This window comes from Xiphophorus maculatus, chromosome 4 (assembly GCF_002775205.1).
Source record: "Xiphophorus maculatus strain JP 163 A chromosome 4, X_maculatus-5.0-male, whole genome shotgun sequence".
Taxonomy (NCBI): domain Eukaryota; kingdom Metazoa; phylum Chordata; class Actinopteri; order Cyprinodontiformes; family Poeciliidae; genus Xiphophorus; species Xiphophorus maculatus.
Genome location: NC_036446.1, coordinates 34,934,215 through 34,951,291, shown reverse-complemented (window position 1 = coordinate 34,951,291; position 17,077 = coordinate 34,934,215). Strand labels below are relative to the sequence as shown.

At 38.0% G+C, this 17,077-nt stretch overlaps 1 protein-coding gene and 1 long non-coding RNA gene across 4 annotated transcripts in view; one reads left to right on the top strand and one right to left on the bottom strand.

Moving 5' to 3' along the window:
• Nucleotides 1-17,077, bottom strand: part of cemip (cell migration inducing hyaluronan binding protein) — a 224,571-nt gene that overhangs the window by 66,095 nt on the left and 141,399 nt on the right. For all 3 annotated transcript variants that reach the window (XM_023332631.1, XM_023332632.1, XM_023332633.1), the window contains exons 13-16: nucleotides 16,223-16,432; nucleotides 10,789-10,994; nucleotides 1,637-1,706; nucleotides 1,319-1,447 (exon numbers count right to left, since the gene is read on the bottom strand). In XM_023332631.1, coding sequence (XP_023188399.1) covers nucleotides 1,319-1,447; nucleotides 1,637-1,706; nucleotides 10,789-10,994; nucleotides 16,223-16,432 — 615 coding nt within the window. The remainder of the gene's footprint in view (nucleotides 1-1,318; nucleotides 1,448-1,636; nucleotides 1,707-10,788; nucleotides 10,995-16,222; nucleotides 16,433-17,077) is intronic.
• On the top strand, nucleotides 11,790-13,903 carry LOC111608428. The gene is made up of 3 exons (XR_002752651.1): nucleotides 11,790-11,995; nucleotides 12,798-12,957; nucleotides 13,500-13,903. It is a non-coding gene; the product is annotated as an uncharacterized LOC111608428 (long non-coding RNA).

Genomic DNA, 17,077 nt, shown 5'->3' with positions numbered 1-17,077 from the left:
GTGCTAGCCTAGATGCAATTACTAGTATTTATGCTACTTTTAGCTTGTATTCAAATTTTATATTATAAACTGCTGTGACCCCTAGAGTTTAGCTGTTCCAATTTACAATACTATTTGTGTGGGATTTTTGCATTGTTCAAAAGTTCCTACTTAGGTCTTTTGCAGGATTATGGTTTGTTCTGGTGCTTCTGCCCATTTTTTTACATTTCTGCAAGTCTTTTGCAGTTTTCATCAAATGCATTTTCACTTTTCACTAAAAGCATTCAGCAAAAAGCATTCACAATGTCAATGTCAAATTTATCTATATAGCACTTTTTTAAAAACAGATATAAAACTGCACCAAAGTGCTGTACAAGAATGGCAATAACACAAATGAATAAAAACAGAGTATCAAAACACCACTTCAAATAAATGCCAAAGAATAAAAATGGGTTTTGAGAGGCGATTTAAAATGATCCAGGCTGTGGGCAGACCTAATTTGGAAAGATAGATTGTTCCATAGAAGAGGAGCAACAACAGAAAAAGCTCGAGCTCCTTTCCTCCTAAGTCGGGTCCGAGGAACTGTCAGTAAAAGCTGATTATTTGATCGTAGGGTTCTGGACACAGACTGGAATTTTAAAAGGTCCCAAAGATAAGGTGGAGCTAATCCATTTAAAACTTTATAAGCTAATAAAAGAATTTTAAAATCTATTCGATAAAAGATGGGCAGCCAGTGTAAAGAGGCCAGTATGGGCCTTATATGGTCATGCTTCCTAGTTCCTGTAAGAAGTCGTGCTGCTCCATTCTGGATGATTTGAAGTCGCTGCATCTGTGATTTATCCAGGCCTCTATATAATGAATTGCAATAATCCAATCGAGGTGTAATGAAGGCATGGATAAGTCCTACAAAGTCCTTAAAATGAAAATAAGATTTAACCTTTGCTAAAATCCGCAGGTGATAAAAACGTGATTTAATGACAGAGCTAACTTGTTTATCTAGCTTTAAACAGCTATCAAAAGTAAAACTAAGATTCCTAGCAGAGGTCTGACAAAACCAAGCTAAAGAACCAAGAATCAGATCTGGATTTGTAGTGTGAAGACTCTGACCAAATAATATAACTTGAGTTTTACTTTGATTGAGGTGAAGAAAGTTTTGTTCCATACAAGATTTGACTTCTGCTAAACAATCGATCAATAGCTGAAGAGATTCATTTTTACCATTTTGTAGTTTAAGGGGCATATAAACTGCATTTTTGCAGGAAATGCAAAATTTCAAGGTTGAATTGAATTAAAGTTTTAGCATTACTGTTCCCCACAGTAGTTTATCTTTCAGGCTTACCCTGTAGTTGGAGTGGGCTCTGTTGTTGGTAAACTGTCCCATGGGTGTGTGTTCAGTGTGTCCAGGAGAGTAAAGACCTTCTGAAGCGCCAGTGGGTACATGATGGAAAATAAACCAGAAACCTGTTTCCTAAGGTTGCAAATTTACAAAGAAAAACATATACTGTTAATGCTATTCTAAATGTTGCAGAAATCACAGTCAACAGCACAGACAACTTGTTTCTGTGAGGTATACATAAGATAAAATTTTACATTTAAGGAGATAGGTATGTATGTATGTATGAGGGATAGGAGATGGGGTTGATGGGCTTGGACTTACTTCTGAGCCTGCAGCAGCACAATTGATGAGGTTATTATTGGGGTTGGCAATCCAGAAAGTTGAAGATGCACTATTGAAAGGGAAAATTTGGGAAAAACATAATTGTAGTGAAATGGAACTAAATGAAAGAAATAAAATGCTACCACTCAATACCATTTTAGGCATTCATGGTTTTAAAGTTTAGGCTTATCGAACTAAACTTTAAAACGTTACTGGATCAGCTACCCTCTGGCAATCAGTTCTACATTTACGGAAACGGCAGAGTTAGAAAGTGACAAAATGACCGAGGACAATCTGGAACTGGAGAGATCAGAAAAAGAGATGACAATGGAGTTGATGGTCCAACTGGTGCGGTGGGTAACAACATGGAATCATCATGGTCAGCTGAGGTTTAAATTTCCCCAGCCCAGCCTGCAAGTTATGTTCAATGTACTCTTACTTGTACACTGGAATGGAATGGACGCACTCGGAACTTAGACAGTTAATACTGAGGAGTATTAATCAGACTTTATTTCACTTAATGAGACTCATCTATCTGGACAAAACACAATTAAATTTGATGGTTACACTTGGTTTGGACAGAATAGAAAGATGCATATTAGAGCCAAGAGAGGTTCTGGTGGGATTAGATTCTTAGTTAAAACTTCAATTCTGTTGCAATTTTATGTTATTTCTGTTGATAAATGTATTAATAGTATTGTTTGTATTCAGTTAAAGCATGTAAAGACAAAATATTCTTTAGCTTTGATTTCATGTTATCTTCCTCCGGAAGGATCTAACTGGTCTTATCCACACAGATTATATAATGGTTTTCTGGTTAAAATCTACAATCTGGTTGAAATGGATGCCATCTATGTTAGTGGGGATTTTAATAGTCAAATTGGACGTTTAGAAGATTGTAAGTGATTGAAAGTGATGTAGATATTCCTGTTAGAACATTCTGAAGTGAGACTGTAAACAAGTTCTGTGTGGTAAATGGTAGAATAAATGGGAATAATAATTTCACTTCAGTCTCTGTAAAAGGAAGAGCGGTTGTGAATTATATTATCACTTCTCACAACTGTTTATGCACCCCTGTTAATTTAGATATTTCTACTCCAAATGGATTAATAGAGAGCGGTGCTAAAAATGGCTTGATTTACTGGATCATTTTTGTAAAATACCTGATCACTCTTTATTAGTTCTTACTTTTAAGGGATAAGGGAACATTAGTCCCACACCTGGTGAGGGAAAACCTAACTTAAATTCAAAAGGTCACTCCAGAAAATTTTTGTCATGCCCTTTTTCAACTGTCTCATTACAATCTGTGGCTGGTACATTTGTAGACCAGCTTGAGCATGTCAATTGTCAAAATTTGCTGAATGTATAGTAAGCAGATTTTTGTAATTATGTCTATGATGCAATAAGATCCAGTAAAAAAGTTGTTAGTGGTAATAAGAGACAAGACAAAAAAATAGATTTTACTAGAATGAGTAATTGAAAGTGTTATGGAATGACATGATCAACTAATTAGGCCCGTGAAAAACTAAAACCATCCCCTTAGAAGTGATTCAGGAGACTCTGTATATCTTGACATTAACAAGGTCTTGCACAAATGGCAAACTGTCTTTGGAGATTTATTTTCTGGCAGTTTTGTCTCTCCTGGATGGGATTATTCCTATTTAGAAAAGTCAAAATCTATTAAGAATCAAACTGAAAGTTTTATGTCAAGGAGTTTATTAAATCTTCAATTATGCTCTTATATTTCAGAAAATGAACTCTATAAGCCTCTCCTTGGGCTGCCACCTTATCATGGTGGAGGGGTTTGAGTGTCCCATTGATCCTAGGAGCTATGATATCTGGGGCTTTATACCTCTGGTACGGTCACCCAAGGGGTGAGGGACCAGACAATTTGCAGACCCCTTTGATGGATAAAAACTTTGGATTTAGTGTTCCCTCGCCCGGACGCAGGTCTGGAACCAGTCTCCTTGAGTGGGGCTGGACATACTTCAACTCTGGAGTTGCCCACGGTTAGAGGCGCCGGGCAGGAGTGGGCATACTTGTTGCTCCCCATCTCGGCACCTGTACATTGTGGTTTACCCCGGTGACGAGAGGGTAACCTCCCTCCGCCTAAGGGTGGGGAACGGGTTCTGACTGTGCTTACAGGTCGAATGACAGTTCAGATTACCCACCCTTCTTGGAGTCCTCAGAGGGGGTACTGGAGAGTGCCCCTCCTGGGGACTCACTTGTTCCGCTGGGGGACTTCAACGCTCACGTGGGCAATGACAGTGGGACCAGGAGGGACGTGGTTGGGAGGAATGCCCCCCCCCCCCCCTGATCTGAACTAGAGAGATCACGGATTGTCCATAACAAACACCATGTTCAGGCATAAGGGTGTTCACACTTGGCACCAGGACACCCTAGGTCACAGTTCAATGGTCAACTTTGTCATCATTTCATCGGATCTGTGGCCATATGTCTAAGACACTCGTGTGAAGAGGTGCGGAGCTACCCACTGACCACTACCTGGTGGTGAGTTGGTTCCAGTGGTGGGGGAGGATGCTGGTCAGACCTGGCAGGCCCAAACGTGTTGTGAGGGTCTGCTGGGAATGTCTGGCAGAATCCCCTGTGAGGCGAAGCTTTAACTCCCATCTCCAGCAAAACTTTGAACATGTTCCAGGGGAGGTGGGGGACATTGAGTCTGAGTGGATCATGTTCTGTGCCTCATAACAGCCTAGATCATATATATTCTTTAACCACAATAGTTAATGCGAGGAAGGAAGAAGGAAAGTCTACTTTGCGTGTTTCATAGATTTCCAAAAAACCTTTGATTGTGTTAACCGAGAAAATTTTTTTTTTTTCAATTATTAAAAGTAGGAATTGGTGGAAAATTTTATAATTCGATAAAAGCTGTTTATCATAACTCAGAATCGTGTGTTCAGGTAAACGATTACAGAACATGGTGGTTTTTAACACCATACGGTGTAAAACAAGGAGATGTTTTGTCTCTCCCTCTCTTAGCATTATATATAAATGTTGGGAACCGGCGTTTTTGGTCCCTGTTTGTGGTTTTTTCTTCTGTTCTCCCTGTTTATCGGCAGTTCCTCATTTCATCCACCTGAGGGCGCCAGAGGCAGCACTAAGGATGGGTGTGCCCATGATTCAGCACACCTGTTGTTCATCTTCTAATCATCCTGAAGCTTAAGAGGAGTGGACTGCCTGCACTTCAGTGTTTGCCAGTGATGGTACCTCGAGCCTCTCTGAGTTGACTCTCTGTGATTTGGTTCTCTGAGAAATACCAAGAGTAAATTCTCCTTGTCCTTTTCCTCTCTCAGGTGTTTTCCTTGAGACACTGAGTACTCTCATTGTGAAGACCCAGCTCTGGCCTTCTGGATTTCCACTTCTCGTGACACCGTGGAAATTACCCACTGGTTGCCCGAGCCCAACAGTCATCTCCTGAACCAGATCACCAACAGATATCGGAGGTTTCCCCAGCTGGCAGTCCGACCGCTCCTTTTTCCTTCCTCCACGCTCAGAACTTACCTGTCCGCCCTCCACCACAACCAAGTGGACCAAGACCCGAACCAGCAGTTACTCTCTCCCAGGCTGAACCTACCATCTCACAAAGTAAGACCAGTCCAATTCTGTTCGCAACTCATTTTTCCCATTACCACAAACTCATCTTCTCCCTCTGTTGTTCCTTAGTGAGTCGACGACTCCGTGAGCCTGATCCTGGATTTATTCTCTCTCAACAATCTTATCATTTTGTGCAAATAAAATCATTTAACTGATTACTATTCTCCTGTGCTTGTTCTGCATGTGGGCTAAGAACTTAAAACCCATTATGACAAAAAATGACTTGGCAATGGTAATTAAAGAGGTAAATGTGGGAGCGATCGTAGGTGAGATAAAAGTTTGTATATTACTGTACACAAATGATATTGTGCTTATTACTGAAAGTGAACCAGACCTTCAGAAACTGTTAAATATTACTTATGCCTTGTGTAGCAAAATGAGATTAAGGTTAAATTGGGCCTAAAACTGAAGTTATTAATTTCAGAAAATGAAGTAAAGTATTGACAACATTTAAATTTTGTTTTTGGGCCTAGTACTTTGTCTATTACAAAGTCATATAAATATTTGAATATTTAATAAATGTTAAATAATCATAATGTGGATGAATATTTAACATTTGAAGAAGGAATAAAAGTCCTATTGGACTCAGCTGGTAGAGTGCTAGGTTCAGTTCTAAATAAAGTCAAATACTGTTGTGACCTAGGATCAAGTGTATAATGAGTTGTATAGACCTTGTGTTTGCCCAGTATTAGATTATGGAGTGGGAGTCTGGGGTTACTGTCAACAAACTTACAGTTAAAAAGTTCAATGTGGAGCCCTGTGTTATTTTTTAGGTGTGCATAGAAATACTCCTAAATTGGCATTATATGGAGATATGGGTTGGTACCCTTGTGAAGTTAGATATATTGCAGATATGGTCAGATTATGGAATAGGTTTATTAATATGCCAGACAATAAATTAAAAAAACATATTATTCTTTGGGATTTCACAAATAGGTATAGTTGGGCCAGACAAATGGAGATATTTGAGGAGGCAGATTTTCAATACATATATAGGAATAAATTAATATTTAATATTCAACAGCTTCAACAGTTTTATTTCGAAGTTTATAAACATAGGTGGGCAGTCGATATCTTATATAAACCAAAATTATGCATTTATATTTTACTGAAGGATGCCTATAGTCTTGAGCCATATGTAACATGGAACTTGTCAAAAAAACAAAGGTCCATGTGTGCCCAGTTCAGATCTGGCACTTGTTGACTGGACATTTCCATTCAGTCCCAGAGGATGATCAAAGATGTTTTCTGTGTGATGTGGGTGAAATTGAGAGTGAAGTGCACTTTTTGTTTTATTGTCCCTTATACCTGACATTGAGAAATGATTTATTTACTAAAATACTTGGTGTTTATCCAGATTTCTTTTCTATTTAACCGATGAGGATAAAATGCGTTATTTATTTAAGTATTTTTTGTTTCTGTTAGCACAGTTTATTTTGAAGGCTTGGCACCTTAGAAAGAGGATGTTTTTTGTTAAAAGAATATTTATGTCTGTTTGTACACCGTGTTCCAAATTATTATGCAAGTGATATTTTCCTCAAATTTTCTTAAATGGTCAATGCAAATGATGGTCAGTATAATTTTCAAGTCATGAACTATTACAGCATGAATCAAATTTTACTGAACAAAGCTCCCATGAGAACAGTATTTTTTTTTCAAAAATAAAAAACTCAAAATGCACTGTTCCAAATTATTTTGCACAGCAGATTTTCTAAACATTTTATGGATTATAAAGAACTACAAACGGTCATTCCTTGAATGTGCAGCATTAAGTGGTCACATGTACTAAAATCAAAAGCTATTTCAATCAAAAACATCTTAACAGACCAAGTTCCATGTTAACATTGGACCCTTCTTTGATATCACAGCACAATTCTTGTATCCATTGAACTTGTGAGTTTGTGGATAGTTTCTGCTTGAATTTCTTTGCAGGATGTCAAAAAACCTTCCCAGAGCTGAACTGCATTCCACCCTCAGATCTTCTGCTTGAGGAATCTTCAAAGGTTCTCAATAGGGTTGAGGTCAGAGGAGGATGGTGACCACACCATGAGTTTCTCCCCTTGCATGCCCATAGCAGCCAATGACACAGTGGTATTCCTTGCAGGATGAGACGGTGCATTGTCATGAAGGAAGATGATTTTGCTACGGAAGGTATGGCTCTTCTTTTTGAACCATGACAGAAAGTGCTCAGTCAGAAAGTTCATATACTTTGCTGAGGTCATTTTCACACCTTCAGGGACTCTGAAGGGGCCAACAGCTCTCTCTCTCTCTCCCCATGATTTTGGCCCAAAGCATGACTCCACCACCTCCTTGCTGACGTCACAGTCGTGTTGGGATGTGGTGGCCATCCACCACCAATCCACTACTGTGTCCATCTGGACCATCCAGGGTTGCCCAGCAGTCATCAGTGAACAAGTCTGTTTGAAAATGAATCTTCATGTACGGCTGGGCCAACTGCGACCGTTTCTGCTTGTGAGCTCTGGTTAGGGGCCCAGTAGTAGGTTGATGCACTGCAAGGCTCTGGAGGATCCTCCACCTTGAGGTTCCAGAGGCACCAGCAGCTTCAAATAACTGTTTGCTGCTTTGTAAGGGCATTTTAACAGCTGCCCTCTTAATCCGATGAATTTGTCTAACAGAAACCTTCCTCATTATGCCTTTATCTGTACAAACCTATCTTTGTTCTGAATCAGCCACAAATCTCTTCACAGTACAATAACGCTTCAGTTTTCGTTAAATATCTAATGTTTTCATACCTTGTCATACGGCACTACACTATCTGATGATTTCCATCAGCAGAGATCCTTTCTCTTTCCCATATTTCTTGAAACCTGTGGCCTGCTTAATAATGAGGAACATCCTTCTTAAGTAGATTTCCTTTAATTGAGCTCAGCAGACAAACTAATCAATCCAGCTCTCTGAAATTAATTATAGTGATTCAAAGAGCTCTGACACACAATACCATCTATAAATTTAATAGCACAACACAAATTTTAATCTTTATGACACTTGAATGCAATTTGCATAATAATTTGGAACATGGTTTTATTGTGTCTTGTAAGCCCATGTGGGCTGGGCACCTGTAAGGGTATTATATTTAGATATGGGTTGGGAGTAGTAGTCTATAGGAAAATAAAGACTACTTAAACCAGGGGTCTCAAACTCCAGTCCTCGAGGGCCACAGTCCTGTAACTTTTAGATGTGCCTCTGCTGCACCACACCTGGATAGAATAATTAGATCATTAGCAAGACTAGGAGAACTGATCTACACAAGAAAGAGGTAATTAAGCCATTTCATTCCAGTGTTTTGTACCTGTGGCACATCTAAAAGCTGTAGTACAGCGGCCCTCGAGGTCTAGAGTTTGAGACCCCTTACTTAAACAGTTTTCTAAAGTGGATTTTCAATCGTAGCAGGAAATAATAACAAAAGAAAGAAGCTGAAGGTTTGCGTCAAACTACAAGACAGAAGGGTACTGCTCTTTTCAAATAGAAAGAAAAGACCAGTCCTGCTAGAAAATGCCTTTTCTGGTTTCCTTACCTTCTTTTCTCAGCTTGTGGCACTGTGTGGACTCAGATGGGATTTTGTGACTTAAATAATTTGCTAAAAAGTCTCAAACATGAGCAGTCAACCACTCATATTCAAAGCCAGATCACAGTTCTAAAAACATTTGGGATGTCGAGGATAGATTTGGCTTTGGATGAGTGGATATCTTTGTGCGAAATGAGCGGCACATGGACTTTATTTGATCCTTGAGTACCTATGAACTTTTTCCATTTCATTTACCTTTTTCATTTAGTTTTGAAGAAGGTGAATTTAGTTTTGTAATGAAATTTGCACTTTGTGGGTTACAGTTTGTATGTGTAAAGACTGAAGAAAAGAAACATAACCTGCAACTGCTATGTTAGATTAGCATTATAATTTCAAAATAAACATTAGGCCTAAAACCATAATACTGCAACAGACTGAATGTTCTGTTCTTTGTATGGGAAATATTTGAGTGTTTTTTGGTGTTGAATCCTGAAACATAAAGTGGCATTGTGATCAGTTGCTATGAAAACGAGTCTGCATGTAGTTTGGCCGACACAGTGGGTGAGAAAGAAGTGGTTTTTATTTGTACTTCAATGGTTTCTCCCTTTGCTGTGGAGCACAGAAAGAAATTAATAACATCTACATTTCCAAGTTTTATTAAGTTAATGGAATTATTCTACAACTGTGGTGCAGCTATAGATGGCATGTAAAGGAATAGTTTTTTTGCCCTCTTGCATGCGCAACATTTCCGTATGTAAACAACAACATGAACGGCATCTATATTTGTAAATCTCATTATGATTAAGTCAGTGGCTCACCAGCTATAAACCTCACCACGTCATTGCTTCTGATTCCTCTGGACTGCCATATTGACTGCCATATTCGCTGATGCTTCACAGTAAAGTTTTCTCACCTTCATGGGATGTAACAAAAATTTCTGTTTAATGCTTTATCACTTTTGTTGTCCTTCTTGAATCCAACAATATCCATCGGTCCAGGTTCTTTTACGTGCAGTCACTGAAATGGAGAACTGCTTTCGTACTATAAAGTAAGATAGCAACAGAGCCAGATACAGGAGGTGTGACCTCATGTTTGAACTATCTATAAGTGCAGCAGCCTCCATCATTTGTAAATAAAAGAGGCTTGTAACTATTAGGACTCATCCATGTGCTGGCCAGCTTTCTTTTTTTTTTAACTGAATTTGCAAAAACCTAAAAAAGAAAAAAAAGTCATTATCAGGTATTTACCAGGATATACCAGGTTGTTTAGGGTTTTGGATTATTTATTGTTCTGTTTCTTTGTCTCTTATTCTTTGATCATAGCAGCCTTGTTTCTGTTCAGTCTGCTCTTAGTTTTTTTTAGGTTATGTTTTTTATTTACTTTTTGTGCTTAGATCTGTCAGTATTTCAAAGCAATCTGCTCCTGATCAGTACTAATAAATGACCAACAAACTGAGTTAATTTCTTTACTTTCTATGCGTTCTAGTAGATTCTTTTCAAAATTTACTGTCATGGATAATTTATGATTGTAGTTTTAGTTTGGACAATTCTTTGGGGAGGAGGATGCATGGATGATCTGCTTAGTTACTGGCAATGGGAGAAATGTAATTACTGAGAAAAATGTGGATTTGTTTAGGTAAGGTAATCATTTTTACATAGTACATTTTCAGCAACAAGGCAGTTCAAAGTGCTTTATATGAATTCAGGGTTTCTCTGGATTCTTGTTCTGATAAAACTAAATGTTGGTTCTCCATAATACCTGTTACCTGTTTTTCTTGTTGTCAAGGTCTGCTTTCACATTCTGGAAAAACAACTCAACCCCTCCAACTGTGACATTACAATTCATATGCAGGAAGCTTCTCTTCTATTATACTGTAGATGTTTCCCATTATTTCATTTTTTTTATGTTTTCTGAATGTGGGTTAAATAGTGCAATAAAAAGAGTAATGCAATTAGGGGTTTTCAAAAGGTTTGACAAGATAATAGTCATACAAGTTTTTCAATGGTACTACCTGCAGTCTTGCCGTGGATTTGCCACATATCCTGGGTATGCTCCATTGGTGATAGCACGACACATTTTGCTGTTTCTGTCTGATGGCAAGAGAGTTCCTGCTCTTACCATCAGACCTAGACAATGGTGAAATGTGTTTCTCTCCTCTGGACCATCTTCTGTAAAAAAACAGTGGCCTAGTGTTTCATAGCCCACCACATCTTTTACCTGGAAGTCAAAAGAAAGACTGAATGAAACAGTTCTTGGATCTTTACACCAAACAACGTGTTCTCAAAATCAGGCTAATTACTTTTTTCTCATACATATGAAGGAAAGCAGAGGAACTACTGTATATAAATAATTCTTAAAAAGCTTTTTTGGATTTATATTCCCTTTGGGATTATGAAAGTATTTTGGTAACACTTTATTTGATGGGTCTCTTTGGTAAATTTACATTTTTATACAACTTGAGCTTTCTGATGAACTCATCTAGTTCACCTTCTTTCATTTCCTTGGAAAAACCTGTTTTGTCACGTGATTGCGACGAGTCGACTGGCTCAGAAAAAAGTCATTACAGAGAAATGAATTGACTTGTAGACTGATTGGTGCAACCCCTAGTGTGAATAAGACTGTCATGACATTGTCATAAACATGACATAACATCTGTCATGAACATGAAAAAGTCTTCATCAATATTTATGACTGTTGTCATAAAGTGTCATTCGGTAAATCTTGACACTTTTAATACAACGTTGACATTATTCAAAATGTATTTTTTATAACAACTTGTCATTAACCTAGACAAAATTGTCTTTGTTATGACAACTTGACAGTAACCAAGAAATCATGATCTGACATAAATTTGATCTAAAAGTATTACCGATTAAATTTAAAAATTATGAAGCTTTATGTGGTAATATTATATTGTTCTGCCATTTTGTTTAGTCTTAAATTTCTTAATTTAATTGATCCTAAAGTTTTACAGCAAGATGTCTACAAAGCACTTATGAACTTTGCATTTGAAACATTCTTTAAGGCTTTTTTAAGTAGTGCAATAAACTATCTCCACCAGTGAGAGGCAGCAGTGCACGAACAGGAGTGCAGTGTGTTGGTGAAGAAGAAATCTTCCATCTTGTGGGGCCAACCTAACACAAGTTATAACATTATAACAGCCAGACCTCCTGTTTACAAAGAAGCTGAAGTTTGTCACCTAATATACAGTATATGAGGTATGTGTCTTATTAACTTCACATTTTCTTTGAGAAAATAACATTGACTATGTTCTCTTTCTTTATAATGTTAACTATGGACAATTCAATCCAATCCTACCTTTCTGTAAGCTAATGTCAGCTAAAGTTATTAAACTCCATAACTGTAAGGTTAACGCTTAATCTTAAACATATTTTAGAGGCAGGCAAATAGATTTTTTCTCTCCAAATTTAATCTAGCAAATTAAAAGCTAATATGTTAGTCAAAGTTATCATTTATGTGCATTATTTAGCAAGTTGGCTGATGTAACATGGTGCTTGTGTTCTTTGCTTTGCCGACTTTGTCCACATGAAGAACAATTTTAACCTAAGGAGACATGGTGGGGGGCAAATGTGGCTAATGAAGACATGCTATGGTGTGGAGCAGGGGTCCCCAAACTTTCTCCTGTGAGGGCCACATAACTTGTCCCTTCTCTGATGGGGGGCCGGGGTCAGTTTGTAACAGAAAAGCGTGACGATTGTAAGAGTGCTAAACATAAAAATGTATTGTTTTTCAGAAAGCACAATCAAATAACCTTTTCTGGATTCTTCAGAGAACAAAAGTCAGGAAATAACACTATTTATGAAATAAATAATAACCAAATAACACTGGGTTCTCCACATAAAAAAAGGGTTAGGGTCAATTATATGCATGTATAAAATAGTTACTAACTAGTAGTTAATAATAAATACAGTTCATTACTAAGGAACATTTATTTTATTGCAAAAGTCCAAGTTATCAAATAAAAATGCACATATATGAAAATACTCTGGTATTGTTCAGGGGGCCGGACCAAATGTAGAGGCGGGCCGCATCTGGCCTGCGGGCCGTAGTTTGGGGACCACTGGTGTGGAGGATGATAATGAGGACCAGGCACCAGAGAAAGGAGTCATTGTTTGACCAAAGAGAAAGAAGCAGATGAAATATTCCCCAAGAAAATTAGGTAAGTCATTTTTGTGTTACTACTTTCTCCAGGTGGGTGGGAGGGGACAGGTGGGGAAAGGGAAGGGGAAACAGAAATCAACATCCACCAACTGAGTTAATAAGTTACGTTTTAGACAACTAATTGTTGTCAAATGTAAAACTGGTGTTTAATCTATTTATTTATTAATAAACGTCTTGCAAACATCCATAAGCCAGAGTATCTGGTTGGAAACAATTCTGAATGCTCATTAAGTGAAAAGATCCACTCATGTACCTAAAATTATACATTAAATGATGCATTCTGAATAACAACAGTGGCAGTCTGTATGAACTTCTGCCAAACAAATATTTGATCAGAATAATTTTGTTCAGCTCTAGTCATTATGCTACTTGTATTAAGAAATAATTGTATTGCACTTTATAACAACCATTCATGTTAACTCAACATTTGTCTGCCAGTCTACCATTCTGACAGCAAGGGACATTTTTGGAATGGTATTTAAATAAATGCTGAATTAAAATCACATTGTTTTTTGTTTATTTGTTTTTGTTCTTTTTTAGGTGACCACAATGAATTGAATCATCACCCACTATGAGATTGTCCAGAAGAGATTCACCAAGTTAGAATTCATGAAAAGGCTTTCACCATGATTAACATTGACCACAATTACTGCAAGAACAGCTATAATTTCTGAGCATTCTGGACACCTTCAAAGAACTGCTTCCAGGAAATGAAGACAACAAGAAGATCTCCCTGTTTTCAGAGCATTACAGGAAGGCTATAACGAAGTAGATGGCTGACTGTTGAAAGAACCTATTTTCTTAAGTTAAAGAATAAGTAATTCTGTTTTAGTTTTTCAATCAGTGTTTCAGAGTTACAATATACTGACCAGAAGTTAAACCTTCTGTTTGAAGAACAAGTTTTATTCCATTTTTATAAAATACTTCACCTGAGGTAAGACTTAATATCAATGACTTTGTTAGCATATCATTTGACACTAATAACACTGAATGACATCTTTATAGTTGTTGCTACTAGTTTCACTTTACTTGAGGTAAGAGATAATATTAATGACTGTTAATATAGTATTTGACACTGTAATAACACTTAATGACATCTTCATAACTGTTGCTACTTGTTCCACTTGATGTAAAAGGGATTATTAATGACTTTATTATTAAATCAATTTACAGTGTAATAAAACTTAATGAAATCTTTATTATTGGTCCTACTTGTTTCATTTTTTTCAGGTAGGGGAAATGTCAATTACTGTTTTGTTACTGTTTTGTTTGACAGTGTAATAACACTTAATGACATTATGACTACTATTATGACATATGATGATTCTTGGTTAATGTCAAGTTGTTATAATGAAGACAATTTTGAATAATGTCAACTTTGTATTAAAAGTGTCAAGATTTACCGAATGACACTTTATGACAACAGTCATAAATGTTCATGAAGACTTTCTCATGTTCATGACAGGTGTTATGTCATGTTTAAGACAGTGTTATGATAGTCTTATTCACATTAGGGGTTGCACCAATCAGTCTACTAGTCGATTCTTTTCTCTGTAACGACTTTTTTTCTGGGCCAGTCGACTGTCCCAGAAAAATCACGTGACAAAACAGATTTTTCCAAGGAAATGAAAGAAGATGAACTAGATGAGTTCATCAGAAAGCTCAAATGGTATAAAACTGTAAATAATTTACCAAAGAGAAACTGAAATGTTCAGCATAGGCTATTGCAATAGAGGCGTTGCGTGTCGCAGCGGTTAGCACGGCGCCCCGCATATAGAGACTTTAGACTGGGGTAGTCTAGAGTCTGACTCTCATCCTCTGTTCGCATCGCATCCGCTGGGCCCAGGCCTCTCTCCCCCGCTCCGCTCTCTCTGCCCCCTTACAGTTAGATTGCTGTCAAATAAAATAGTGCCGAAAAAATCCTTAAAAAAAAAAGACTACAATGTCGGGCTTTCTTTATCCATCCAACTGATCAGCGTCACTCTGCATCTTGAAGCTTCTATCCTGGCAGCTTTACGCCCTTATAAAAATATTATTTGACAACATCTAAAAACTATGTCCCAAGCTACATCCTGAGGATCTACATCCTGATCTCTGCCGCCGTCTGCATGTCGGTTCATCCCGCAGAGAGTCGCTGCTGGGTCAGCGGAGCGTCCTGCTGCGCATTGGGCAGAGGAGCAGCAGGAGGCTTAATTGAATTTAACTGTAAGAGGCTTTACTTTATGCAACAAACTTTTCTCTGCTGCTCACGAAGAATTATATGTTTATTGCTCTTTTAATTATGCAGGAAAAGTGTGTGTGTGTGTGTGTGTGGGGGGGGGGGGGGGGGGGCTCAATATTTGCTGTGAATATAGCTGATAAAGCCTCCATGTAGTTGTGAAGCATTTTGTGCTTACGTCACTAGACATCATCGTGACTAGTCCACGTCGACTCATCTATTATCATGATGCAGTCGACCTTAAAAAATATGAAGTCGTTCAACCCCTAATTCACACCCCATCAAATAAAGTGTTACCAGTATTTTTGAGTTGAATTCTCACAACTATACTCTAGCAGTGAAAATTGTGTTTCTTGACAAGAAAATAATTTTAACACAATTCACACCTCTACACAAAAGTAGAGGGGATTTATGTTAAATGATAGCTCTGAGGTAAAGCAGAGAGACTTTACGGAGCAGTTGACTGGACACCGAATGTCCCGGCTACACCGACTGGTATGTATAGTCATTGGCAGTAATTTTGATCATAATGCGAGAGGAAATAGTGTTTTGCAGATAAATAAATTTTCTGTTGTGTATTTAAGTTTGAAAATTACTTTATTATTTTATAAATGATCTTTACTGACACATGCTAACGTGAAACAACATAGTGCAGTTGAGTCACGTGAAGCAGTGGTTATATTTGCAGAATGCTCCTTCTGATTACATCTCTCACAAGAATGAGCTGGCAATGGAAGGAAAAAAAGGTTGTGAAGAAAATTATTGTAATTATAGAATAACATAACTACCCAACACTTATTTCTTTGTCTCTTATTGTGCCATTAAGTAGAGGTACTTAATGGCATACAGAGATGTGTGGGGCATCTTTGAGCTAAGATTGGACTACTCCTGAAATTAGAGTAATGTTGCGTCAGCATCAGAAGATGCTACACCAACTGATTAGGTCCAGTATATTCACATACTTGAGATAAATAAATTTCATTTGTTCTTGTTCATCTATATTTGTTTTGTAGTGAAAATGCAGGGAAAAGACTTTTAAACTAACCAGAAGTCCATTGGAGCCATGGATTGTAACACAGCGTGAGAAAGAGTGATGAATGGATAGATCACTGACAAATGTTGGGGGACTGTAGCCTCCTTTCTCATCAACATCTCCATTCATGTGAAAATGGACTGGATAGTGGCCCATTGTCTGCTGACCCATGTACTGAAGCTCCAAACCGGATATATGAACAGCTCTGAAACCCCGTTGCACCTGATAAATAAAGCAGATAAACATTATAGACAGTAAACAATTTTGACTTTTCTACATCTTTGCTTGAATTCTGACTTTCAGGCAAAATCCTAAAACCAAGTGTTACAGCCCCCCCCCCCCCTTTTTTGTGAGGAGGGGAGTAACACGACAGCCACAATCACTTGACAGAGTCCAGGTGAATGGTGTATAAAAGAGGGATTTATTGATGGCGAAAATCCCGGAAGGCTCACACAAACTGTGGGGGAGAAAGGGACGGTTAGGGGGGTGCCAAATCATAGAAAATAATAAAACAAAACAGGGCCTAACTACCGTCTGAGCTAAAGAAACAAAAGAAAACAAAAACCCTGCTTATTTTATCTAACAAAAGTTTCCATCAAAACTTTACATGGGTGGCACCCACCTCCTTACCTAGTGTATCCAACAGAAAAAACACCTACGTGATGAAATGTACAGGGTACCCCAAACTTACCTCGCCCTCTAACTCCCACCACAAACCTTCACACAAAGAGCAACAAGACATGCGTCAGGTAACAAAGCCAGCTCTCCGCTCTCCCCAGCTGGGCTGCTTAAATAAGGCCTCCCTGCATGCTGATTGGCCCATAGTTGATGAGGATCAATCAGAGGAGATTGACACCAGCTTTCCCT